At 55.0% G+C, this 25,976-nt stretch overlaps 1 protein-coding gene across 2 annotated transcripts in view; it reads right to left on the reverse strand.

Moving 5' to 3' along the window:
• Nucleotides 1–25,976, reverse strand: part of cfap70 (cilia and flagella associated protein 70) — a 126,767-nt gene that overhangs the window by 38,745 nt on the left and 62,046 nt on the right. For both annotated transcript variants that reach the window (XM_038820691.1, XM_038820692.1), the window contains 2 exons: nt 8,636–8,767; nt 1,451–1,576 (listed from right to left, as the gene is read on the reverse strand). In XM_038820691.1, coding sequence (XP_038676619.1) covers nt 1,451–1,576; nt 8,636–8,767 — 258 coding nt within the window. The remainder of the gene's footprint in view (nt 1–1,450; nt 1,577–8,635; nt 8,768–25,976) is intronic.

A 25,976-nucleotide genomic window follows, 5' to 3' on the forward strand; every position in this document is an offset into this window, starting at 1 on the left:
CCCATTGTCCATCATTTTTCAACTCCCTGGCCTGCACCAACACAACCTCACCCCTCCCAGACATGTCTCTGGTTGTTGAGTTGCTCCCATTAACACATCCTGCAACCCCCCCCCCCCCCCCCCCCTTATCCAGCATCTTCTCTTTTGTATTTTCGCAAAACGCCAGTTTGATATCTGCTGAAGATATTAACCAGACCCTCTCTAATACCACTAATAGGGGTGGTTTAGTTCAGTGGGCTAGACAGCTGGTTTGTGATGCAGAACAAGGCAAGCAGCACAGGTTCAATTCCCGTACCAGCTGGGAATTCTGAATTCTCCCTCAGTGTACCTGAACATGCGCCGGAATGTGGCGACTAGGGGCTTTTCACAGTAACTTCATTGCTGTGTTACCGTAAGCCTACTTGTGACAATAAAGATTATTTATTTATTTATTTATTTATTTATTTATTTATTTATTTATTTAATAAATATTTCCCTATCACAGAGTTAAAACACCTCTTCCTTGACGATACAGCCATGGTCAAGCCTGTACCCTCCTCCTGTTCCTACGCCATCATTCTTAATAACCACACTCCCTTTTCCTGTCATTCAATCGATGGTTTGGCACTGCCAGATCGCTCTTTTACCAGTTCTCTCCTAGGCAGACCACAGAGGATTTTCTGACTTTCATCGAATTTATAGTGCAGAAGGAAGCCATTCAGCCCATCGAGTCTGCATCAGCCCTTGGAAAGAGCACCCTACCGAAACCCACACCATCACTCTATCCCTGTAACCCAGTAACCCCACCCAACCCAACTTTTTTGGACACTAAGGGCAATTTATCACAGCCAATCCACCTAACCTGCACATCTTTGGAATGTGGAGGAAACCGGAGCACCCGGAGGAAACCCACGCACACATGGGGAGAACGTGCAGACTCCGCACAGACAGTGATCCAAGCCGAGAATCTAAGCTGGGACCCTGGAGCTGTGAAACAACTGTGCTAACCACTGTGTTACGGCGCTGCCCAAAGGATGCCGCAGCTATGACAGCGGAGGCACAGCAGGACAGACTCATCCACAGTGTAAACCACCCATAAATAAATATGCCACTGACAGACAATTCAGATTCAAGTAAGCAGGATTGGATTCAAGAAGCTGTCCACATAAAATTTCTGCTCTCCATTACCTTTACAATTAAAGATCTTCTGGTTATTTTTATTTTACCTGCCCTTTTATAGCTGCTGCTGCCTATATAGTATTGGCAGCACCAGCTCGTCCTCCTGGCAGCTTTCTCTCACCCCTTGGTGCCCTCATATGCACCTGGTGCTTGCCAGCAGAATGCAAATTGGGTTCAATAGGGGAACTGGCTGCTGAGCATGTGACCGTAACGAAACTGCTCTCAAGCAACACAGAGGAATATTCACCCGATAGATTCTCTGAATCATCAATCTATCCACACAATCTCTTACCTCTTGGTGGTATTTAGTTGCGAGTTCATAGTCCTTGTTCATTTCAGCTTCTTTAGCGAAGTGTTTTAACTGTGCAGATCCAAGAAATGATTCTGGAATGGGATCTGGAGGATCTACATGCAACATCTAGGTGAAGAAAAGGGACAAAAATTTAGACCCAGATCAGAAGAAAGTTCTGCTCAAGATGTAGGTAAATGAGGAATAAAAAGATCACAGCTTTGCAGCAATTTCACATGCCAAGAATTAAACAACTGCATGGTTTATGAACTGTAAATGCACTGTTCGCAAGTATATATTTATTTCTGCAGCCTTTTATGAAACTAAGGCAGAATGATTAATGCATTAATTATAGCTATGATAAAGTGGGTAAAAAAGTTGATTAGCCTAGAAGTAAACTTCCACATGTGGCATTTCTAAAGCCTCTAAAAACAGGATAAGCTTCTGAAGCAAACCATTCAGGAAGCAGAAATATCAGTGAGATTCACGCAATAATAATAATTGCTTATTGTCACGAGTAGACTTCAATGAAGTTACTGTGAAAAGCCCCTAGTCGCCACATTCCAGCGCCGGTTCGGGGAGGCTGTTATGGGAATTGAACCCGCGCTGCTGGCTTTGTTCTGCATTACAAGCCAGCTATTTAGTCCATTGTGCTAAAACGGCCCCAAGAGCAGTTGTAAGAGAGCACATCCTGAGTGGGACACAGCCAGAGTGGGTGTGTGTGTTTGGAAATTTGGAGCACCGTGGGAATTCAGTACAGAGGGGAAAGAGGTGCTTTTGCTTTCTTTTTGCTTTCTAACTTTTTGATCTTCAGAGAGTGGTCTTGCCCTGCTGCAGAACTACAGGCTACAATCGAGAGAGAGCTGATAGGTACGTTGTGGGTATGTTGTTTCTCTCCAATTTAAAGTTACGTTAAGGAAAGGTAAAGAGTTCTAGCTTTTAAAAAAACCCAACTTAAATCATTTTCTAATTGGCATAAATCTAAGCTTAAACTTTTAAGCTAATAGTATGACTGGGGAGCTCAGTCCCCTGTTTTGCATGTCCTGCAGTATGTGGGAATTCCTAGATGCTCTGTGCCGTCTGGATGACCACATTTGTGGGAAATAGCCAGTTTGACCACCTTGAGAGCTGGTTTTCAGACCTTGAGCATCAGCTGGAGGTACAGCGGTGTATCTGAGAGCTTCGCGGATAGCACATTTTTATACGTGGTCACCCTGCAGTTTAAGGAAGTGCAGTCAGAGAGAGAATGGGTGACCACCAATTAGAAGAAGGGGGGCAGGCAGGTAATCAGGAAAGCCCCAGAGTGCATCTGACTCAAGAGCCGTTTTTGTGTTGGAAAACGGTGAGAGTGATGGTTCCACTGGAGTGCACAGCCAAAGGCAAGTTCACAGCCCTGTAGATGGCTCAGCTGCAAAAAGGGGAGAGGAGTAAGGGTGAAAGAGCAATAGTGGGAGGAGACTCAACAACGAGGGATGCAGACAGTCATTTCTGTGACTCCAGGATGGTGTCTCCCTGGTACCGGGGTCAAGGATGCTACTGAATTTCTCCCCGTGTCTGCATGGGTTTCATCCCCACAACCCAAAGATGTGCAGGTTAGGTGGATTGCCCACGCTAAATTGCCGCTTAGTTGGAAAAAAATAATAATTGGGCACTGTAAATTTTAAAAGGTATGTTACTGAATGGCTGCAGGCCATTCTGAAGAGGGAGAGTGAACAATCCTGGTTCAAATTGGTACGAAGAACATAGGTAGAAAGAGGGATGAGGTCCTGCAGCAAGAATTTAAGGAGCTAGTTGGCAGATTGAAAGCAGGGCCTCAACAGTTGTAATCTCTGGATTACTACCGGTGCCACGTGTCAGTGAGTATAGGAATAGGAGGATAGAGCAGATTAATGCATGGCTGAAGAGATGGCGCAGGAAGGAGGGTTTTAGTTTCCTGGATCGCTGGATCCATTTCTGGGGAAGATGGGACCCGGACATGTAGGACAGGCTGCACCCGAACCGGGATAGATTCAACATCTTGTGGGGAGGTTTCTTATTCTTCAAATGAGACTGGGGCCCGGGGGGGGGGGGGGGGGGGGGGGGGGGGGGGGGGAGGTGGTGGCACAATATTGATCAGGGACTGAATTACTGCAGAGAGGAGGCATGATACCATAACAGGCTCCTCAATTGAGGCCATGTGGCTGGAACATGAAAACAAAAAGGGGTAATCACATTTCTGGGAATGTACTATATAGGCCTCCAAACAGTCATGGAGAAGAATAGGTTTGTTGGCAAATCGCAGAGAAGTGTAAAAAAATAGGGTAAGAACACTAGGGGATTTCAACTTTCCCAATATTAATGTGGATTGGCAAAGTGTGAAAGGTTTAGAGGGGGGAATTTTGTTATAGTGCATGCAGCAAAACGTTCTGAGGGACAGAATTCATCTCCACTTGGAGGCAAGGATTAATCAAGGATAGTCAGCATGGCTTTTTCAAGGGGAGATTGTGTATAACAAATCTGATTGACTTATTGAGGCGGTGACCAGGAATATAGATGAGGGTAATGTTGTTGATGTAGTCTACATGGACTTCAATAAGGCTTTTAACAAGGTCCTGCATCGGAGACTGATGAAGAATGTAAGAGCCCACATATCCAGGGCAATCTGGCAAATTGGATCCAAAATTGGCTTAGTGGCAGGAGGCAGAGGGTGATGGTCGAAGGTTGTTTTTATGACTGGAAGCCTGTGTCCAATGGTGTAGCACTGGGATCGGTTCTGGGACCGTTGCTGCTTGTAGTGTACATTAATGACCGAGATGTGAATGTGGGAGGTACGATCAGTAAGTCTGCAGAATGGAAATTGGCGGTATGGTAAATAGCGAGGATGATATAGATGGGTTGGGCAGATGGGCAGAACAGTGACAGATGAAATTTAACCCTGAAAAGTGTGAAGTGATGCACTTTGGCAGGACTAACAAGGCAACCGAATATATAATGAAAAGTTGGATGCGAGGAAGCACAGAGGGACCTTGGGGTGCATGTCCAAATATCCCTGAAGGCAGCAGGACAGGTCGTTAAGATGGTTAAGAAGGCATGTGGGATACTTACCTTTATTAGCCAAGGCATAGAATACAAGAGCTGGGAGGTGGTGATGGGGTTGTATAAAACGCTGGTTAGGCCACAGCTGGAGTACTGTGTGCAGTTCGAGCCACCACACTATAGGAAGGTGTGATTTTACTAGAAAGGGTGCAAAGGAGATTCACCAGGATGTTGCCTGGGCTGGAGCATTTCAGCGACAAAGGAAGGTTGGTTAGGCTGGGGTTGTTACCCTCCGAGCAAAAAAAACTGAGGGTGGGGACCTGATTGAGGTGCACAAAATTATGAGGGATATGATAGATGGTAAGAAACCTTTCCCCTTAGTAAAGGAATCAATAACCAGTGGGAATAGATTTAAGGTAAGGAGGTGATTTAGTGGGGATTTGGGGGAAAATGTTTTTAACGAGGGTGGTGGGAAACTGGAAATCACTGCCTGAAAGGGTGGTAGAGGCAGGAATTCTCACAACATTTAAGAAGCATTTAGATGGGGACTTGAAACGCCACAGCACACAAGGCTATCCACCAAGTGCTGGAAAATGGGATTAGAAGAGATAGGTGCTTGATGGCCGGCACACACACGATGGGCCAAAGGGCCTCTTTCTGTGCTGTAAAATTCGATGACATTTTAAAAAGCTTACTTTAGCAGCTGTATAGGAATGTATTCCGGCAGCCGCATGTGCATGACGGGTAGTTGTGACTGCCGACAAAGGATGATAATTTTAGACAGCGGAATAGGTTCTGACAAGAATGAAGTCCCTATGGTTGCACATATTCAACAATCTGTTCAATGAGCCACGGGTTATAAAATGACCAACCCTGTACCCAGCTCAGTGATCCAAGGGTCACAATTCAAAATTTGATGAGGTAAGTAATCTGTTGATTGTGACTATAATAAGGCAATAAAATGATCACAAAGAGGGAAACATTTCCTTGATATCTGTCACTTTGGTAAGACAGGAGACACCATCCAAACGCCCCAAGTGTGAAGTTGTTGTCAAGTGCTAATTACAACTTGCATTAGAATTGGTCGCATGGAATTTTGATAGAAAATATGTTAAACTGACATCCAGTTAGAACGAAAACTTAAGATAGACAACATAATACAATAAAAAATGATGAGTGACTTTGAAATTCCATTGGTATTGTCGCAGGATGTGATAATGTGAGGGTTCTGTTATGTAATGAATTAAATACTGTGGGGGTTGCAATCCCAGCTTGTGTTATTATTAGTCAGGTCCCAGAATGGAACGCGGCTCGACAGATCCTAACTTTTATTTTCTGTTTAGAGATGTGGATAGACAGGGTGTAATGAACTCCAATTGGCTTTATTGGTGGGCCAATTGGAGTATGAGCTCCCTCAATGATAGCTCATTGAGGGGGCCCATATAATCACCTGTGTAGGCTTTGTGAGCCAGTCTTAAGTTGACTGGACTGCTAGCAGCACTGTTTGTAGCTGCTCCTGTAATATCGTTATTGTAAATGAATATTGGTGTGGTGACGGAACTCCTGCCTCCCGTGGATTACTACACAGAGTGTCACAGGACTGCCAGTTGACATTTTTTTTAACAAACAGTTTTATTGAGGTAGTTTTTCGGCATTGTAAACAGTTACAGACATCAACAAAAAGGCAAAAATGTGCAAACATCCACGTACATTCAATACTTCAATCGTACCACACTGCACAAGCCCGCTCCTCTCCCATCAGTACTATATGCCAATTTATCCCTCCTACTCTACTCTACTCTAACCTTCCCCCACCCCCCACCTACTGCACCATCCACCTTCCCCAGGCCCACCCTCCCCAGGCCCACCCTCCCAGACCCTCCCTCCCCAGGCCCACCCTCCCCAGACCCTCCCTCTCCAGGCCCTCCCCAGACCCTCCCTCCCCAGGCCCTCCCTCTCCAGGCCCTCCCTCCCCAGGCCCTCCCTCCCCAGACCCTCCCTCCCCAGGCCCTCCCGCCCCAGGCCCTCCCGCCCCAGGCCCTCCCGCCCCAGGCCCTCCCTCCCCAGGCCCACCTTCCCCAGGCCCACCCTCCCCAAGCCCTCCTTCCCCAGGCCCTCCCTCCCCAGGCCCTCCCTCCCCAGGCCCTCCCGCCCCAGGCCCTCCCGCCCCAGGCCCTCCCGCCCCAGGCCCACCCTCCCCAGGCCCACCCTCCCCAAGCCCTCCCTCTCCCTCCCAGGCCCTCCCTCCCCAGGCCCTCCCTCCCCAAGCCCACCTTCCCCAGGCCCTCCCTCCCCAGGCCCTCCCTCCCCAGGCCCACCCTCCCCAGGCCCACCCTCCCCAGGCCCTCCCTCCCCAGGCCCACCCTCCCCAGGCCCACCCTCCCCAGGCCCTCCCTCTTCAGGCCCACTATCCCCACCTAAACTACAAACAAAGAAAACCAACCTCATCCGAAAATCCCAACCCCCACCCTCCATCACCTGCTCCACTCTCTCCAGGGCAGCCCGAATCAGCTTTGCCACCTTGGCCAGGTCCTCTGAAGCCACCTTCCTTTACTGCTTAAATTCGACTGCCAGGAATTCCACCCGCTGCTCTGTCGACCATTGTGCCGGCAACAACGCCACAGGTCCCGCCACCATTTTTTCCCCCTGCTGCGCTACGCAAATCCTCCTGGTCCAAATGATGCCCCTTATTCATCGCACTTCTCATTTGGTCATTCTTCGCCGTTATTCACTGAAGGCAATGCTTCAGTCTTTGATATTCCCACTTTTTCCACTTGCCAAAGCCCCGCAAAACGGGCAAAAAGGGTCAATAAAATCCAACCTCAGGCAGGAGCCGCCTCATATGTGACCACTCTCTCCATGGCCGCCACCAGAAGTCCCCAGCCGAGCATTCATAATGGGCTCAACTATAACAGCCGTTGGGAAATGTCAACAACAAAAAATCTGCTGAAACTGCGGGTGCAGACAGTAATTGGATTTTTCTAAGCTGCACCAGATGAGACTTACCAGAGAATGCACTTTAACAGCATTAGTTAATTTTTAAAATTGTAACTTAGTGATATATTTGGTAGAAAAAATAGTAAGGGCCAATTGGAATATTGGAAAATTTTAATCTGACTGCAAGTAAAAATTTTTAAATGCATATAGTTTCATTGCAACTTATTTCTTCAAAGAGGTATTTTGTATGTAAAACACAAAAAATGATTATAAAGGATAAACACATTAGTAACTATACACAGTATGCCAAGTATACAGTTAACAATGTTTAATAACATACTAACTCTTTCCACTTATTGCCCATTACCAACCCTCCCACATACCAACCCTTCTGCTCACTGGACCCTCAAACATTGCCAGCTGTACTGACTGCAGCTATCAAGGTTTAGAAAAAGACAAAAGCTTGTCTACTAAACCCATGTCCATTCAGTGTTAAGTGAATAGATCAGATCATTGCACTGTCTGTGGTTCTGAACCACTTAGATAGATAGAACAGTACAGCACAGAACAGGCCCTTCGGCCCTCAATGTTGTGCCGAGCCATGATCACCCTACTCAAACCCACGTATCCACCCTATACCCGTAACCCAACAACCCCCCCCCCCCCCTCCCCCCCTTAACCTTACTTTTTTTTTAGGACACTACGGGCAATTTAGCATGGCCAATCCACCTAACCCGCACATCTTTGGACTGTTATTGTACTTCCATTGTTGCTCCACTGTTACTTACAGCGCTGTATATATTCTCTGTTACTGTTTGTTCCATTGTTACTCACTGTGTTATATATTGTTGTTCTTCCGTGGCTCCGCCCCACTGGGTGTTGTATATAGTTGACTGATCTGTAGCCCTATCTCCAGTCTGGCTTCAGCAGCAGACAGGCTACACAGAGTAATAAAACCATTACTTTGTTTTCTACAACTTGCCTCGTGTGTAATTGATGGTGCGTCACTAGCAACATCTGTTTCATACAGAAATTTGATGGCTGTCTCTAGAATTTTGGCAAAAATGTGCAATCCAAGGGCGGAACTGACTCTGAATCACCATCACCATTACTTCCTCAAACGGTGCTCAGACTATCTGCTAACATATTTAATCAGCTCAGTAAGCTTACCCATATTTTAAAAGGTAAAATAAAATTAGCGGTTACAAAGCTTTTCCCACTTCACCTGTTCCTTACCTTGTGCAGGCAACAGTGCATCTGATCCACCAGGAAAATATACAACTCATTGAGGAATATCTGAAGCTGTTCTTTATTCTCAAAGGCCACTGTCTGCAAGTACTTCTCTCGCACAATTTTCACAATTGCATGCTAGATTAGGAAATTAAAAGGAAGGATTTTACAAGACACTATTCTCTGTAGAACATTTAATCAATACACAGGCTAGGATTTTGCAGTCATAGTGACAAGTTCACCCTCATTACCACCGTGAAACTGACAGCTACTTATGATGTCCATACATGCACAGTAAACACGGAAAGCCAGAGGTGGCTGTCAATCACTCCCTGCTCCTCCACAAGTAACCCTTTTGAAATTCCCACAATTAAAATTTTTTATTAATTGGTTGAAATAAAATGACTTTTCACTTTTTAAATGCTCTTTGTATAAAACTCCCCTAAATGTGATATGGAATTTGGCGTGACTGGGATCATAACCCAAATACAACATCACGTTTTGGGGAGTTTTATTTAAAGAGCAATTAAAAAGTGAAAAATCATCAGGACGAAGCACGGCTACTTTGCCACGGATGGCAAAATGACAAAATAGATCTCACTTTCACTGTCAAACTTTAAAAGGTTTGGGAAAGTTTAATCATTCGAGTTGTTCAGATGTTCTATTTCATTGACGTGTCTTCAAGAGGCACCTTTCAATGCTCTGGGATAGGTCCATTCACTGAGCAGATTCGCCCGTCTTATAAAAGCAAGCAGGGTGAGAAATTCAAAAATAGATTTTTTTTTCTAGTTGTAACCCAAATCCCAATGTGTCAAATCAGGGATTCAAATTTAGGTCCCGACAGCATTCACTCTTCTTGCATCCAGTTACACTAGGGCCCAACCTAATGGGGCGAAGAATAAAATGGTCGGCTCTTAATTTTTTGGGGGAGGGAATTCTAGGATTTTGACTCGGGACCAGTGAAATAACACCCTTGCGAGGCGATAGAGGTTGCAGATTTGGAAGGTGCTGTTGAAGGAGCCTTTGCGTGCTGCTGCAGTGTATATTGTAGATGGTACACCCTGCTGCACTGCACCGGTGGTGGAGGAAGTAAATATTTAAGATTGCAGATGGGGTTACCAATCAAGCAGGCTGATTTTTCTTGGATGGTGTTAAGCTTCTTGATTGCTGTTTTCTTTGTTTTCATCCAGAGAAGTGGAGAGTATGCCATCAGGCACCTGACTGGTACCTTGAAAATGGTATGTAGGTTCTGGGGTATCAGGGGAGGAGTTACTCACTGCAGAATTCCTAGTCCCTGACCTGCTCTGGCAGAAACATATACATGGAGGGTCCAATTAGGTTTCTAGTCAGGGGAATCCCCCAAATTTTAGAAGCTCATAAAATTGGATACAAAGGATTGAGCCCACAAAATTCCCAAGATACCTCAATGTGGGATTTAAGCATGGGGGGGGGGGGGGGGGGAGCTGTGATATAGATTCTTTATGGCCTTGGCTTTAATGTAAATGAGGCAGCCCCCATATAATGTGTCTTATGCGCCTGAACAACAATCAATGAGGTCACATACAGACACGGTGGGTCAGCACTGCTGCCTCACAGCACCTGCTGCCTCACAGTGCCTAACACTGCTGCCTCACAGCGCCTAACGCTGCTGCCTCACAGCGCCTGCTGCCTCACAGTGCCTAACACTGCTGCCTCACAGCGCCTAACGCTGCTGCCTCACAGTGCCTGCTGCCTCACAGTGCCTAACACTGCTGCCTCACAGTGCCTAACGCTGCTGCTTCACAGCGCCTAACACTGCTGCCTCACAGCGCCTAACGCTGCTGCTTCACAGTGCCTAACACTGCTGCCTCACAGTGCCTAACGCTGCTGCTTCACAGCGCCTAACACTGCTGCCTCACAGCGCCTAACGCTGCTGCCTCACAGTGCCTAACACTGCTGCCACACAGTGCCTGCTGCCTCACAGTGCCTAACGCTGCTGCTTCACAGCGCCTAACACTGCTGCCTCACAGTGCCTAACACTGCTGCCTCACAGTGCCTAACGCTGCTGCCTCACAGTGCCTAACACTGCTGCCTCACAGCGCCTAACGCTGCTGCCTCACAGCGCCTAACGCTGCTGCCTCACAGTGCCTAACGCTGCTGCCTCACAGTGCCTAATGCTGCTGCCTCACAGTGCCTAACGCTGCTGCCTCACAGTGCCTAACGCTGCTGCCTCACAGTGCCTAATACTGCTGCCTCACAGTGCCTAACACTGCTGCCTCACAGTGCCTAACACTGCTGCCTCACAGTGCCTAACACTGCTGCCTCACAGTGCCTGCTGCCTCACAGTGCCTAACACTGCTGCCTCACAGTGCCTAATACTGCTGCCTCACAGTGCCTAACACTGCTGCCTCACAGTGCCTAACGCTGCTGCCTCACAGTGCCTAACGCTGCTGCCTCACAGTGCCTAACACTGCTGCCTCACAGCGCCTAACGCTGCTGCCTCACAGTGCCTAACACTGCTGCCTCACAGTGCCTAATACTGCTGCCTCACAGTGCCTAACGCTGCTGCCTCACAGTGCCTAATACTGCTGCCTCACAGTGCCTAATACTGCTGCCTCACAGTGCCTAACGCTGCTGCCACACAGTGCCTGCTGCCTCACAGTGCCTAACACTGCTGCCTCACAGTGCCTAACACTGTCCCCTCACAGTGCCTGCTGCCTCAAAGTGCCTGCTGCCTCACAGTGCCTAACACTGCCCCCTCACAGTGCCTGCTGCCTCACAGTGCCTAACACTGCCCCCTGACAGTGCCTGCTGCCTCACAGCGCCTGCTGCCTCACAGTGCCTAACACTGCCCCCTCACAGTGCCTGCTGCCTCACAGCGCCTGCTGCCTCACAGTGCCTAACGCTGCTGCCTCACAGCGCCTAACGCTGCTGCCTCACAGTGCCTAACACTGCTGCCTCACAGTGCCTAACACTGCTGCCTCACAGTGCCTAACGCTGCTGCTTCACAGTGCCTAACACTGCTGCCTCACAGTGCCTAACGCTGCTGCTTCACAGCGCCTAACACTGCTGCCTCACAGCGCCTAACGCTGCTGCCTCACAGTGCCTAACACTGCTGCCACACAGTGCCTGCTGCCTCACAGTGCCTAACGCTGCTGCTTCACAGCGCCTAACACTGCTGCCTCACAGTGCCTAACACTGCTGCCTCACAGTGCCTAACGCTGCTGCCTCACAGTGCCTAACACTGCTGCCTCACAGCGCCTAACGCTGCTGCCTCACAGCGCCTAACGCTGCTGCCTCACAGTGCCTAACGCTGCTGCCTCACAGTGCCTAATGCTGCTGCCTCACAGTGCCTAACGCTGCTGCCTCACAGTGCCTAACGCTGCTGCCTCACAGTGCCTAATACTGCTGCCTCACAGTGCCTAACACTGCTGCCTCACAGTGCCTAACACTGCTGCCTCACAGTGCCTAACACTGCTGCCTCACAGTGCCTGCTGCCTCACAGTGCCTAACACTGCTGCCTCACAGTGCCTAATACTGCTGCCTCACAGTGCCTAACACTGCTGCCTCACAGTGCCTAACGCTGCTGCCTCACAGTGCCTAACGCTGCTGCCTCACAGTGCCTAATACTGCTGCCTCACAGTGCCTAACGCTGCTGCCTCACAGTGCCTAATACTGCTGCCTCACAGTGCCTAACACTGCTGCCTCACAGCGCCTAACGCTGCTGCCTCACAGTGCCTAACACTGCTGCCTCACAGTGCCTAATACTGCTGCCTCACAGTGCCTAACGCTGCTGCCTCACAGTGCCTAATACTGCTGCCTCACAGTGCCTAATACTGCTGCCTCACAGTGCCTAACGCTGCTGCCACACAGTGCCTGCTGCCTCACAGTGCGTAACACTGCTGCCTCACAGTGCCTAACACTGTCCCCTCACAGTGCCTGCTGCCTCAAAGTGCCTGCTGCCTCACAGTGCCTAACACTGCCCCCTCACAGTGCCTGCTGCCTCACAGTGCCTAACACTGCCCCCTCACAGTGCCTGCTGCCTCACAGCGCCTGCTGCCTCACAGTGCCTAACACTGCCCCCTCACAGTGCCTGCTGCCTCACAGCGCCTGCTGCCTCACAGTGCCTAACGCTGCTGCCTCACAGCGCCTAACGCTGCTGCCTCACAGCGCCTAACACTGCTGCCTCACAGTGCCTGCTGCCTCACAGTGCCTAACACTGCTGCCTCACAGTGCCTAACACTGCTGCCTCACAGTGCCTAACGCTGCTGCCTCACAGCGCCTAACGCTGCTGCCTCACAGTGCCTAACGCTGCTGCCTCACAGTGCCTAACACTGCTGGCTCACAGCGCCTAACACTGCTGCCTCACAGTGCCTAACGCTGCTGCCTCACAGTGCCTAACGCTGCTGCCTCACAGTGCCTGCTGCTTCACAGCGCCTAACACTGCTGCCTCACAGTGCCTAACACTGCTGCCTCACAGTGCCTGCTGCCTCACAGTGCCTAACACTGGTGCCTCACAGCGCCTAACACTGCTGCCTCACAGCGCCTAACGCTGCTGCCTCACAGTGCCTAACACTGCTGCCTCACAGTGCCTAACGCTGCTGCCTCACAGTGCCTAACGCTGCTGCCTAACAGCGCCTAACACTGCTGCCTCACAGTGCCTAACACTGCTGCCTCACAGTGCCTAACTCTGCTGCCTCACAGCGCCTGCTGCCTCACAGTGCCTAACACTGCTGCCTCACAGCGCCTAACACTGCTGCCTCACAGCGCCTGCTGCCTCACAGCGCCTAACTCTGCTGCCTCACAGCGCCTAACACTGCTGCCTCACAGTGCCTAACGCTGCTGCCTCACAGTGCCTAACGCTGCTGCCTCACAGTGCCTAACACTGCTGCCTCACAGTGCCTAACGCTGCTGCCTCACAGTGCCTAACGCTGCTGCCTAACAGCGCCTGCTGCCTCACAGCGCCTGCTGCCTCACAGCGCCTAACGCTGCTGCCTCACAGCGCCTGCTGCCTCACAGCGCCTAACTCTGCTGCCTCACAGCGCCTAACACTGCTGCCTCACAGTGCCTAACGCTGCTGCCTCACAGTGCCTAACACTGCTGCCTCACAGCGCCTAACGCTGCTGCTTCACAGCGCCTAATGCTGCTGCCTCACAGTGCCTAACGCTGCTGCCTCACAGTGCCTAATGCTGCTGCCTCACAGTGCCTAACGCTGCTGCTTCACAGCGCCTAATGCTGCTACCTCACAGTGCATAATGCTGCTGCCTCACAGTGCCAAACACTGCTGCCACACAGTGCCTGCTGCCTCACAGTGCCTAACACTGCTGCCTCATAGCGCCTAACGCTGCTGCCTCACAGTGCCTAACGCTGCTGCCTCACAGTGCCTAACACTGCTGCCTCATAGCGCCTAACGCTGCTGCCTCACAGTGCCTAACGCTGCTGCCTCACAGCGCCTAACGCTGCTGCCTCACAGCGCCTTCTGCCTCACAGCGCCTAACGCTGCTGCCTCACAGCGCCTAACGCTGCTGCCTCACAGCGCCTGCTGCCTCACAGCGCCTAACGCTGCTGCCTCACAGCGCCTAACGCTGCTGCCTCACAGTGCCTAACGCTGCTGCCTCACAGCGCCTAACGCTGCTGCCTCACAGCGCCTTCTGCCTCACAGCGCCTAACGCTGCTGCCTCACAGTGCCTTCTGCCTCACAGCGCCTAACGCTGCTGCCTCACAGTGCCTTCTGCCTCACAGCGCCTAACGCTGCTGCCTCACAGCGCCTTCTGCCTCACAGTGCCTAACGCTGCTGCCTCACAGTGCCTAACGCTGCTGCCTCACAGCGTCTAACGCTGCTGCCTCACAGTGCCTAACGCTGCTGCCTCACAGTGCCTAACGCTGCTGCCTCACAGCGTCTAACGCTGCTGCCTCACAGCGTCTAACGCTGCTGCCTCACAGTGCCTAACGCTGCTGCCTCACAGTGCCTAACGCTGCTGCCTCACAGCGTCTAACGCTGCTGCCTCACAGTGCCTAACGCTGCTGCCTCACAGTGCCTAACGCTGCTGCCTCACAGTGCCTGCTGCCTCACAGTGCCTAACACTGCTGCCTCACAGTGCCTAATGCTGCTACCTCACAGTGCCTAACGCTGTTGCCTCACAGCGCCTAACGCTGCTGCCTCACAGTGCCTAATGCTGCTGCCTCACAGTGCCTAACGCTGTTGCCTCACAGCGCCTAACGCTGCTGCCTCACAGCGCCTAATGCTGCTGCCTCACAGTGCCTAACGCTGCTGCCTCACAGTGCCTAACGCTGCTGCCTCACAGTGCCTAACGCTGCTGCCTCACAGCGCCTAACGCTGCTGCCTCACAGTGCCTGCTGCCTCACAGTGCCTAACACTGCTGCCTCACAGCGCCTAACACTGCTGCCTCACAGCGCCTAACGCTGCTGCCTCACAGCGCCTAACACTGCTGCCTCACAGCGCCTAACGCTGCTGCCTCACAGCGCCTAACACTGCTGCCTCACAGCGCCTGCTGCCTCACAGCGCCTAACGCTGCTGCCTCACAGCGCCTAACACTGCTGCCTCACAGCGCCTAACACTGCTGTCTCACAGCGCCTAACACTGCTGCCTCACAGTGCCTAACACTGCTGTCTCACAGCGCCTAACGCTGCTGCCTCACAGCGCCTAACACTGCTGCCTCACAGCGCCTAACACTGCTGCCTCACAGCGCCTAACACTGCTGCCTCACAGCGCCTAACACTGCTGCCTCACAGCGCCTAATACTGCTGCCTCACAGCGCCTGCTGCCTCACAGTGCCTAACACTGCTGCCTCACAGTGCCTAACACTGCTGCCTCACAGTGCCTAACGCTGCTGCCTCACAGCGCCTAACGCTGCTGCCTCACAGCGCCTAACACTGCTGCCTCACAGCGCCTAACACTGCTGCCTCACAGCGCCTAACGCTGCTGCCTCACAGTGCCTAATGCTGCTGCCTCACAGCGCCTAACACTGCTGTCTCACAGCGCCTAACGCTGCTGTCTCACAGCGCCTAACGCTGCTGCCTCACAGCGCCTAACACTGCTGCCTCACAGCGCCTAACACTGCTGTCTCACAGCGCCTAACACTGCTGCCTCACAGTGCCTAACGCTGCTGCCTCACAGTGCCTAACGCTGCTGCCTCACAGTGCCTAACGCTGCTGCCTCACAGCGCCTAACACTGCTGCCTCACAGTGCCTAACGCTGCTGCCTCACAGCGCCTAACGCTGCTGCCTCACAGTGCCTAACGCTGCTGCCTCACAGCGCCTAACGCTGCTGCCTCACAGTGCCTAACGCTGCTGCCATACAGTGCCTAACGCTGCTGCCTCACAGCGCCTAACGCTGCTGCCTCACAGCGCCTAACGCTGCTGCCTCACAGTGCCTAACGCTGCTGCCTCACAGTGCCTAACGCTGTTGCCTCACAGTGCCTAACGCTGCTGCCTCACAGTGCCTAACGCTGCTGCCTCACAGTGCCTAACGCTGCTGCCTCACAGTGCCTAACACTGCTGCCTCACAGCGCCTAACGCTGCTGCCTCACAGTGCCTAACACTGCTGCCTCACAGCGCCTAACACTGCTGCCTCACAGCGCCTAACACTGCTGCCTCACAGTGCCTAACGCTGCTGCCTCACAGCGCCTAACACTGCTGCCTCACAGTGCCTAACGCTGCTGCCTCACAGTGCCTAACGCTGCTGCCTCACAGTGCCTAACGCTGCTGCCTCACAGTGCATAACGCTGCTGCCTCACAGTGCCTGCTGCCTCACAGCGCCTAACACTGCTGCCTCACAGTGCCTGCTGCCTCACAGCGCCTAACACTGCTGCCTCACAGCGCCTAACACTGTCCCCTCACAGTGCCTAACGCTGCTGCCTCACAGTGCCTAACGCTGCTGCCTCACAGTGCATAACGCTGCTGCCTCACAGTGCCTGCTGCCTCACAGTGCCTAACGCTGCTGCCTCAAAGTGCCTGCTGCCGCACAGTGCCTAACACTGCCCCCTCACAGTGCCTGCTGCCTCACAGCGCCTAACACTGCCCCCTCACAGTGCCTGCTGCCTCACAGCGCCTGCTGCCTCACAGTGCCTAACGCTGCTGCTTCACAGTGCCTAACACTGCTGCCTCACAGCGCCTGCTGCCTCACAGCGCCTAACGCTGCTGCCTCACAGTGCCTAACGCTGCTGCCTCACAGTGCCTGCTGCCTCACAGTGCCTAACGCTGCTGCCTCACAGTGCCTAACACTGCTGCCTCACAGCGCCTAACGCTGCTGCCTCACAGCGCCTAACGCTGCTGCCTCATAGCGCCTAACGCTGCTGCCTCACAGTGCCTAACGCTGCTGCCTCATAGCGCCTAACGCTGCTGCCTCACAGTGCCTAACGCTGCTGCCTCATAGCGCCTAACGCTGCTGCCTCACAGTGCCTAACACTGCTGCCTCACAGTGCCTAACACTGCTGCCTCACAGTGCCTAACGCTGCTGCCTCACAGTGCCTAACGCTGCTGCCTCACAGTGCCTGCTGCCTCACAGTGCCTGCTGCCTCACAGTGCCTGCTGCCTCACAGCGCCTAACGCTGCTGCCTCATAGCGCCTAACGCTGCTGCCTCACAGCGCCTAACACTGCTGCCTCACAGTGCCTAACGCTGCTGCCTCACAGCGCCTAACAATGCCTCCTCACAGCGCCTAACGCTGCTGCCTCACAGTGCCTAACACTGCTGCCTCACAGTGCCTAACACTGCTGCCTCATAGTGCCTAACGCTGCTGCCTCACAGTGCCTAACACTGCTGCCTCACAGTGCCTAACGCTGCTGCCTCACAGCGCCTAACGCTGCTGCCTCACAGCGCCTGCTGCCTCACAGTGCCTAACGCTGCTGCCTCACAGTGCCTAACGCTGCTGCCTCACAGTGCCTAACGCTGCTGCCTCACAGCGCCTAACGCTGCTGCCTCACAGTGCCTAACGCTGCTGCCTCACAGTGCCTAACACTGCTGCCTCACAGTGCCTAACGCTGCTGCCTCACAGTGCCTAACGCTGCTGCCTCACAGTGCCTAACGCTGCTGCCTCACAGTGCCTAACACTGCTGCCTCACAGTGCCTAACGCTGCTGCCTCACAGTGCCTAACGCTGCTGCCTCACAGTGCCTAACGCTGCTGCCTCACAGCGCCGAACGCTGCTGCCTCACAGTGCCTAACGCTGCTGCCTCACAGTGCCTAACGCTGCTGCCTCACAGTGCCTGCTGCCTCACAGCGCCTAACGCTGCTGCCTCACAGTGCCTAACGCTGCTGCCTCACAGTGCCTAACACTGCTGCCTCACAGCGCCTAACGCTGCTGCCTCACAGTGCCTAACACTGCTGCCTCACAGTGCCTAACACTGCTGCCTCACAGTGCCTGCTGCCTCACAGCGCCTAACGCTGCTGCCTCACAGTGCCTAACACTGCTGCCTCACAGTGCCTAACACTGCTGCCTCACAGTGCCTGCTGCCTCACAGTGCCTAACGCTGCTGCCTCACAGTGCCTGCTGCCTCACAGCGCTTAACGCTGCTGCCTCACAGCGCCTAACACTGCTGCCTCACAGTGCCTAACACTGCTGCCTCACAGTGCCTAACACTGCTGCCTCACAGTGCCTGCTGCCTCACAGCGCTTAACGCTGCTGCCTCACAGTGCCTAACGCTGCTGCCTCACAGTGCCTAACACTGCTGCCTAACGCTGCTGCCTCACAGCGCCTGCTGCCTCACAGCGCCTAACACTGCTGCCTCACAGCGCCTAACACTGCTGCCTCACAGCGCCTAACACTGCTGCCTCACAGTGCCTAATGCTGCTGCCTCACAGTGCCTAACGCTGCTGCCTCACAGTGCCTAACACTGCTGCCTCACAGTGCCTAACGCTGCTGCCTCACAGTGCCTAACACTGCTGCCTCACAGTGCCTAACGCTGCTGCCTCACAGTGCCTAACACTGCTGCCTCACAGTGCCTGCTGCCTCACAGTGCCTAACACTGCTGCCTCACAGCGCCTAACACTGCTGCCTCACAGTGCCTAACACTGCTGCCTCACAGTGCCTGCTGCCTCACTGTGCCTAACGCTGCTGCCTCACAGTGCCTAACGCTGCTGCCTCACAGTGCCTAACACTGCTGCCTCACAGTGCCTAACACTGCTGCCTCACAGTGCCTAACACTGCTGCCTCACAGTGCCTAACACTGCTGCCCCCTCACAGTGTCTAATGCTGCTGCCTCACAGTGCCTAACACTGCTGCCTCACAGTGCCTAACACTGCTGCCTCACAGTGCCTAACGCTGCTGCCTCACAGTGCCTAACGCTGCTGCCTCACAGCGCCTAACGCTGCTGCCTCACAGCGCCTAACACTGCTGCCTCACAGTGCCTAATGCTGCTGCCTCACAGCGCCTAACGCTGCTGCCTCACAGTGCCTAATGCTGCTGCCTCACAGTGCCTAACACTGCTGCCTCACAGTGCCTAACGCTGCTGCCTCACAGTGCCTAACGCTGCTGCCTCACAGTGCCTAACGCTGCTGCCTCACAGTGCATAACGCTGCTGCCTCACAGTGCATGCTGCCTCACAGTGCCTAACGCTGCTGCCTCAAAGTGCCTGCTGCCGCACAGTGCCTAACACTGCCCCCTCACAGTGCCTGCTGCCTCACAGCGCCTAACACTGCCCCCTCACAGTGCCTGCTGCCTCACAGCGCCTGCTGCCTCACAGTGCCTAACGCTGCTGCTTCACAGTGCCTAACACTGCTGCCTCACAGCGCCTGCTGCCTCACAGCGCCTAACGCTGCTGCCTCACAGTGCCTAACGCTGCTGCCTCACAGTGCCTGCTGCCTCACAGTGCCTAACGCTGCTGCCTCACAGTGCCTAACACTGCTGCCTCACAGCGCCTAACGCTGCTGCCTCACAGCGCCTAACGCTGCTGCCTCATAGCGCCTAACGCTGCTGCCTCACAGTGCCTAACGCTGCTGCCTCATAGCGCCTAACGCTGCTGCCTCACAGTGCCTAACGCTGCTGCCTCATAGCGCCTAACGCTGCTGCCTCACAGTGCCTAACACTGCTGCCTCACAGTGCCTAACACTGCTGCCTCACAGTGCCTAACGCTGCTGCCTCACAGTGCCTAACGCTGCTGCCTCACAGTGCCTGCTGCCTCACAGTGCCTGCTGCCTCACAGTGCCTGCTGCCTCACAGCGCCTAACGCTGCTGCCTCATAGCGCCTAACGCTGCTGCCTCACAGCGCCTAACACTGCTGCCTCACAGTGCCTAACGCTGCTGCCTCACAGCGCCTAACAATGCCTCCTCACAGCGCCTAACGCTGCTGCCTCACAGTGCCTAACACTGCTGCCTCACAGTGCCTAACACTGCTGCCTCATAGTGCCTAACGCTGCTGCCTCACAGTGCCTAACACTGCTGCCTCACAGTGCCTAACGCTGCTGCCTCACAGCGCCTAACGCTGCTGCCTCACAGCGCCTGCTGCCTCACAGTGCCTAACGCTGCTGCCTCACAGTGCCTAACGCTGCTGCCTCACAGTGCCTAACGCTGCTGCCTCACAGCGCCTAACGCTGCTGCCTCACAGTGCCTAACGCTGCTGCCTCACAGTGCCTAACACTGCTGCCTCACAGTGCCTAACGCTGCTGCCTCACAGTGCCTAACGCTGCTGCCTCACAGTGCCTAACGCTGCTGCCTCACAGTGCCTAACACTGCTGCCTCACAGTGCCTAACACTGCTGCCTCACAGTGCCTAACGCTGCTGCCTCACAGTGCCTAACGCTGCTGCCTCACAGTGCCTAACGCTGCTGCCTCACAGCGCCTAACGCTGCTGCCTCACAGTGCCTAACGCTGCTGCCTCACAGTGCCTAACGCTGCTGCCTCACAGTGCCTGCTGCCTCACAGCGCCTAACGCTGCTGCCTCACAGTGCCTAACGCTGCTGCCTCACAGTGCCTAACACTGCTGCCTCACAGCGCCTAACGCTGCTGCCTCACAGTGCCTAACACTGCTGCCTCACAGTGCCTAACACTGCTGCCTCACAGTGCCTGCTGCCTCACAGCGCCTAACGCTGCTGCCTCACAGTGCCTAACACTGCTGCCTCACAGTGCCTAACACTGCTGCCTCACAGTGCCTGCTGCCTCACAGTGCCTAACGCTGCTGCCTCACAGTGCCTGCTGCCTCACAGCGCTTAACGCTGCTGCCTCACAGCGCCTAACACTGCTGCCTCACAGCGCCTAACGCTGCTGCCTCACAGCGCCTAACACTGCTGCCTCACAGTGCCTAACGCTGCTACCTCACAGTGCCTAACGCTGCTGCCTCACAGCGCCTAACGCTGCTGCCTCACAGTGCCTAACACTGCTGCCTCACAGTGCCTAACACTGCTGCCTCACAGTGCCTGCTGCCTCACAGCGCCTAACGCTGCTGCCTCACAGTGCCTAACACTGCTGCCTCACAGTGCCTGCTGCCTCACAGCGCCTAACGCTGCTGCCTCACAGTGCCTAACACTGCTGCCTCACAGTGCCTAACGCTGCTGCCTCACAGTGCCTGCTGCCTCACAGCGCTTAACGCTGCTGCCTCACAGTGCCTAACGCTGCTGCCTCACAGTGCCTAACACTGCTGCCTAACGCTGCTGCCTCACAGCGCCTGCTGCCTCACAGCGCCTAACACTGCTGCCTCACAGCGCCTAACACTGCTGCCTCACAGCGCCTAACACTGCTGCCTCACAGTGCCTAATGCTGCTGCCTCACAGTGCCTAACGCTGCTGCCTCACAGTGCCTAACACTGCTGCCTCACAGTGCCTAACGCTGCTGCCTCACAGTGCCTAACACTGCTGCCTCACAGTGCCTAACGCTGCTGCCTCACAGTGCCTAACACTGCTGCCTCACAGTGCCTGCTGCCTCACAGTGCCTAACACTGCTGCCTCACAGCGCCTAACACTGCTGCCTCACAGTGCCTAACACTGCTGCCTCACAGTGCCTGCTGCCTCACAGTGCCTAACGCTGCTGCCTCACAGTGCCTAACGCTGCTGCCTCACAGTGCCTAACACTGCTGCCTCACAGTGCCTAACACTGCTGCCTCACAGTGCCTAACACTGCTGCCTCACAGTGCCTAACACTGCTGCCCCCTCACAGTGTCTAATGCTGCTGCCTCACAGTGCCTAACACTGCTGCCTCACAGTGCCTAACACTGCTGCCTCACAGTGCCTAACGCTGCTGCCTCACAGTGCCTAACGCTGCTGCCTCACAGCGCCTAACGCTGCTGCCTCACAGTGCCTAACGCTGCTGCCTCACAGCGCCTAACACTGCTGCCTCACAGTGCCTAATGCTGCTGCCTCACAGTGCCTAACGCTGCTGCCTCACAGTGCCTAATGCTGCTGCCTCACAGCGCCTAATGCTGCTGCCTCACAGTGCCTAACACTGCTGCCTCACAGTGCCTAACGCTGCTGCCTCACAGTGCCTAATGCTGCTGCCTCACAGCGCCTAATGCTGCTGCCTCACAGTGCCTAACACTGCTGCCTCACAGTGCCTAACGCTGCTGCCTCACAGTGCCTAACGCTGCTGCCTCACAGTGCCTAACGCTGCTGCCTCACAGTGCCTAACGCTGCTGCCTCACAGCGCCTAACACTGCTGCCTCACAGTGCCTGCTGCCTCACAGCGCCTAATGCTGCTGCCTCACAGTGCCTAACACTGCTGCCTCACAGTGCCTAACGCTGCTGCCTCACAGCGCCTAACACTGCTGCCTCACAGTGCCTGCTGCCTCACAGCGCCTAACACTGCTGCCTCACAGTGCCTAACGCTGCTGCCTCACAGTGCCTAACGCTGCTGCCTCACAGCGCCTAACGCTGCTGCCTCACACCGCCTGCTGCCTCACAGCGCCTAACGCTGCTGCCTCACAGTGCCTAACGCTGCTGCCTCACAGTGCCTAACGCTGCTGCCTCACAGTGCCTAACGCTGCTGCCTCACAGTGCCTAACGCTGCTGCCTCACAGCGCCTAACGCTGCTGCCTCACACCGCCTGCTGCCTCACAGCGCCTAACGCTGCTGCCTCACAGTGCCTAACGCTGTTGCCTCACAGCGCCTAACGCTGTTGCCTCACAGCGCCTAACGCTGTTGCCTCACAGCGCCTAACGCTGCTGCCTCACAGTGCCTAACGCTGCTGCCTCACAGTGCCTAACGCTGCTGCCTCACAGCGCCTAACACTGCTGCCTCACAGTGCCTAACACTGCTGCCTCACAGTGCCTAACACTGCTGCCTCACAGTGCCTAACACTGCTGCCTCACAGTGCCTAACACTGCTGCCTCACAGTGCCTAACACTGCTGCCTCACAGTGCCTAACGCTGCTGCCTCACAGCGCCTGCTGCCTCACAGTGCCTAACGCTGCTGCCTCACAGTGCCTGCTGCCTCACAGTGCCTAACGCTGCTGCCTCACAGTGCCTAACGCTGCTGCCTCACAGCGCCTAACACTGCTGCCTCACAGTGCCTAACGCTGCTGCCTCACAGTGCCTAACGCTGCTGCTTCACAGTGCCTAACACTGCTGCCTCACAGCGCCTGCTGCCTCACAGTGCCTAACGCTGCTGCCTCACAGCGCCTAACACTGCTGCCTCACAGTGCCTAACGCTGCTGCCTCACAGTGCCTAACGCTGCTGCCTCACAGCGCCTGCTGCCTCACAGCGCCTGCTGCCTCACAGCGCCTAACACTGCTGCCTCACAGTGCCTGCTGCCTCACAGTGCCTGCTGCCTCACAGCGCCTAACACTGCTGCCTCACAGCGCCTAACACTGCTGCCTCACAGCGCCTAACACTGCTGCCTCACAGCGCCTAACACTGCTGCCTCACAGCACCTAACGCTGCTGCCTCACAGCGCCTGCTGCCTCACAGCGCCTAACACTGCTGCCTCACAGCGCCTAACACTGCTGCCTCACAGTGCCTGCTGCCTCACAGCGCCTGCTGCCTCACAGCGCCTAACACTGCTGCCTCACAGCGCCTGCTGCCTCACAGCGCCTAACACTGCTGCCTCACAGTGCCTAACGCTGCTGCCTCACAGTGCCTAACGCTGCTGCCTCACAGCGCCTGCTGCCTCACAGCGCCTAACGCTGCTGCCTCACAGTGCGTGCTGCCTCACAGCGCCTAACGCTGCTGCCTCACAGTGCCTAACACTGCTGCCTCACAGTGCCTGCTGCCTCACAGCGCCTAACGCTGCTGCCTCACAGCGCCTAACGCTGCTGCCTCCCAGTGCCTGCTGCCTCACAGTGTCTAACACTGCTGCCTCACAGTGCCTAACGCTGCTGCCTCACAGCGCCTAACACTGCTGCCTCACAGTGCCTGCTGCCTCACAGTGCCTGCTGCCTCACAGTGCCTAACGCTGCTGCCTCACAGTGCCTGCTGCCTCACAGCGCCTAACACTGCTGCCTCACAGTGCCTGCTGCCTCACAGTGCCTGCTGCCTCACAGTGCCTAACGCTGCTGCCTCACAGTGCCTAACGCTGTTGCCTCACAGCGCCTAACACTGCTGCCTAACACTGCTGCCTCACAGTGCCTGCTGCCTCACAGTGCCTAACGCTGCTGCCTCACAGTGCCTGCTGCCTCACAGCGCCTAACACTGCTGCCTCACAGTGCCTGCTGCCTCACAGTGCCTGCTGCCTCACAGTGCCTAACGCTGCTGCCTCACAGTGCCTGCTGCCTCACAGTGCCTGCTGCCTCACAGTGCCTAACGCTGCTGCCTCACAGTGCCTAACGCTGTTGCCTCACAGCGCCTAACACTGCTGCCTAACACTGCTGCCTCACAGTGCCTGCTGCCTCACAGTGCCTAACGCTGCTGCCTCACAGTGCCTGCTGCCTCACAGCGCCTAACACTGCTGCCTCACAGTGCCTGCTGCCTCACAGTGCCTGCTGCCTCACAGTGCCTAACGCTGCTGCCTCACAGTGCCTAACGCTGCTGCCTCACAGCGCCTAACACTGCTGCCTCACAGTGCCTAACGCTGCTGCCTCACAGCGCCTAACGCTGCTGCCTCACAGTGCCTGCTGCCTCACAGCGCCTAACACTGCTGCCTCACAGCGCCTAACGCTGCTGCCTCACAGTGCCTAACACTGCTGCCTCACAGTGCCTAACGCTGCTGCCTCACAGCGCCTAACGCTGCTGCCTCACAGTGCCTAACGCTGTTGCCTCACAGCGCCTAACGCTGCTGCCTCACAGTGCCTAACGCTGCTGCCTCACAGTGCCTGCTGCCTCACAGTGCCTAACGCTGCTGCCTCACAGTGCCTAACGCTGCTGCCTCACAGTGCCTGCTGCCTCACAGTGCCTAACGCTGCTGCCTCACAGTGCCTAACGCTGCTGCCTCACAGTGCCTGCTGCCTCACAGTGCCTAACGCTGCTGCCTCACAGTGCCTAACGCTGTTGCCTCACAGCGCCTAACGCTGCTGCCTCACAGTGCCTAACGCTGCTGCCTCACAGTGCCTAACGCTGCTGCCTCACAGTGCCTAACGCTGTTGCCTCACAGCGCCTAACGCTGCTGCCTCACAGTGCCTAACGCTGCTGCCTCACAGCGCCTAACGCTGCTGCCTCACAGTGCCTAACGCTGCTGCCTCACAGTGCCTAACGCTGCTGCCTCACAGTGCCTAACGCTGCTGCCTCACAGTGCCTAACGCTGTTGCCTCACAGCGCCTAACGCTGCTGCCTCACAGCGCCTAACGCTGCTGCCTCACAGCGCCTAACGCTGCTGCCTCACAGCGCCTAACGCTGCTGCCTCACAGCGCCTGCTGCCTCACAGTGCCTAACGCTGCTGCCTCACAGCGCCTAACGCTGCTGCCTCACAGCGCCTAATGCTGCTGCCTCACAGTGCCTAATACTGCTGCCTCACAGTGCCTAACGCTGCTGCCTCACAGCGCCTAACGCTGCTGCCTCACAGCGCCTGCTGCCTCACAGTGCCTAATGCTGCTGCCTCACAGCGCCTGCTGCCTCACAGCGCCTAATGCTGCTGCCTCACAGTGCCTAACGCTGCTGCCTCACAGTGCCTAATGCTGCTGGCTCACAGCGCCTAATGCTGCTGCCTCACAGTGCCGAACGCTGCTGCCTCACAGTGCCTAACGCTGCTGCCTCACAGTGCCGAACGCTGCTGCCTCACAGTGCCGAACACTGCTGCCTCACAGCGCCTAATGCTGCTGCCTCACAGCGCCTGCTGCCTCACAGTGCCTAATGCTGCTGCCTCACAGCGCCTAATGCTGCTGCCTCACAGTGCCTAACGCTGCTGCCTCACAGTGCCGAACGCTGCTGCCTCACAGTGCCTAATGCTGCTGCCTCACAGTGCCGAACACTGCTGCCTCACAGCGCCTAACACTGCTGCCTCACAGTGCCTAACGCTGCTGCCTAACACTGCTGCCTCACAGTGCCTAATGCTGCT

This window comes from Scyliorhinus canicula, chromosome 15, assembly GCF_902713615.1.
Source record: "Scyliorhinus canicula chromosome 15, sScyCan1.1, whole genome shotgun sequence".
Lineage (NCBI taxonomy): Eukaryota > Metazoa > Chordata > Chondrichthyes > Carcharhiniformes > Scyliorhinidae > Scyliorhinus > Scyliorhinus canicula.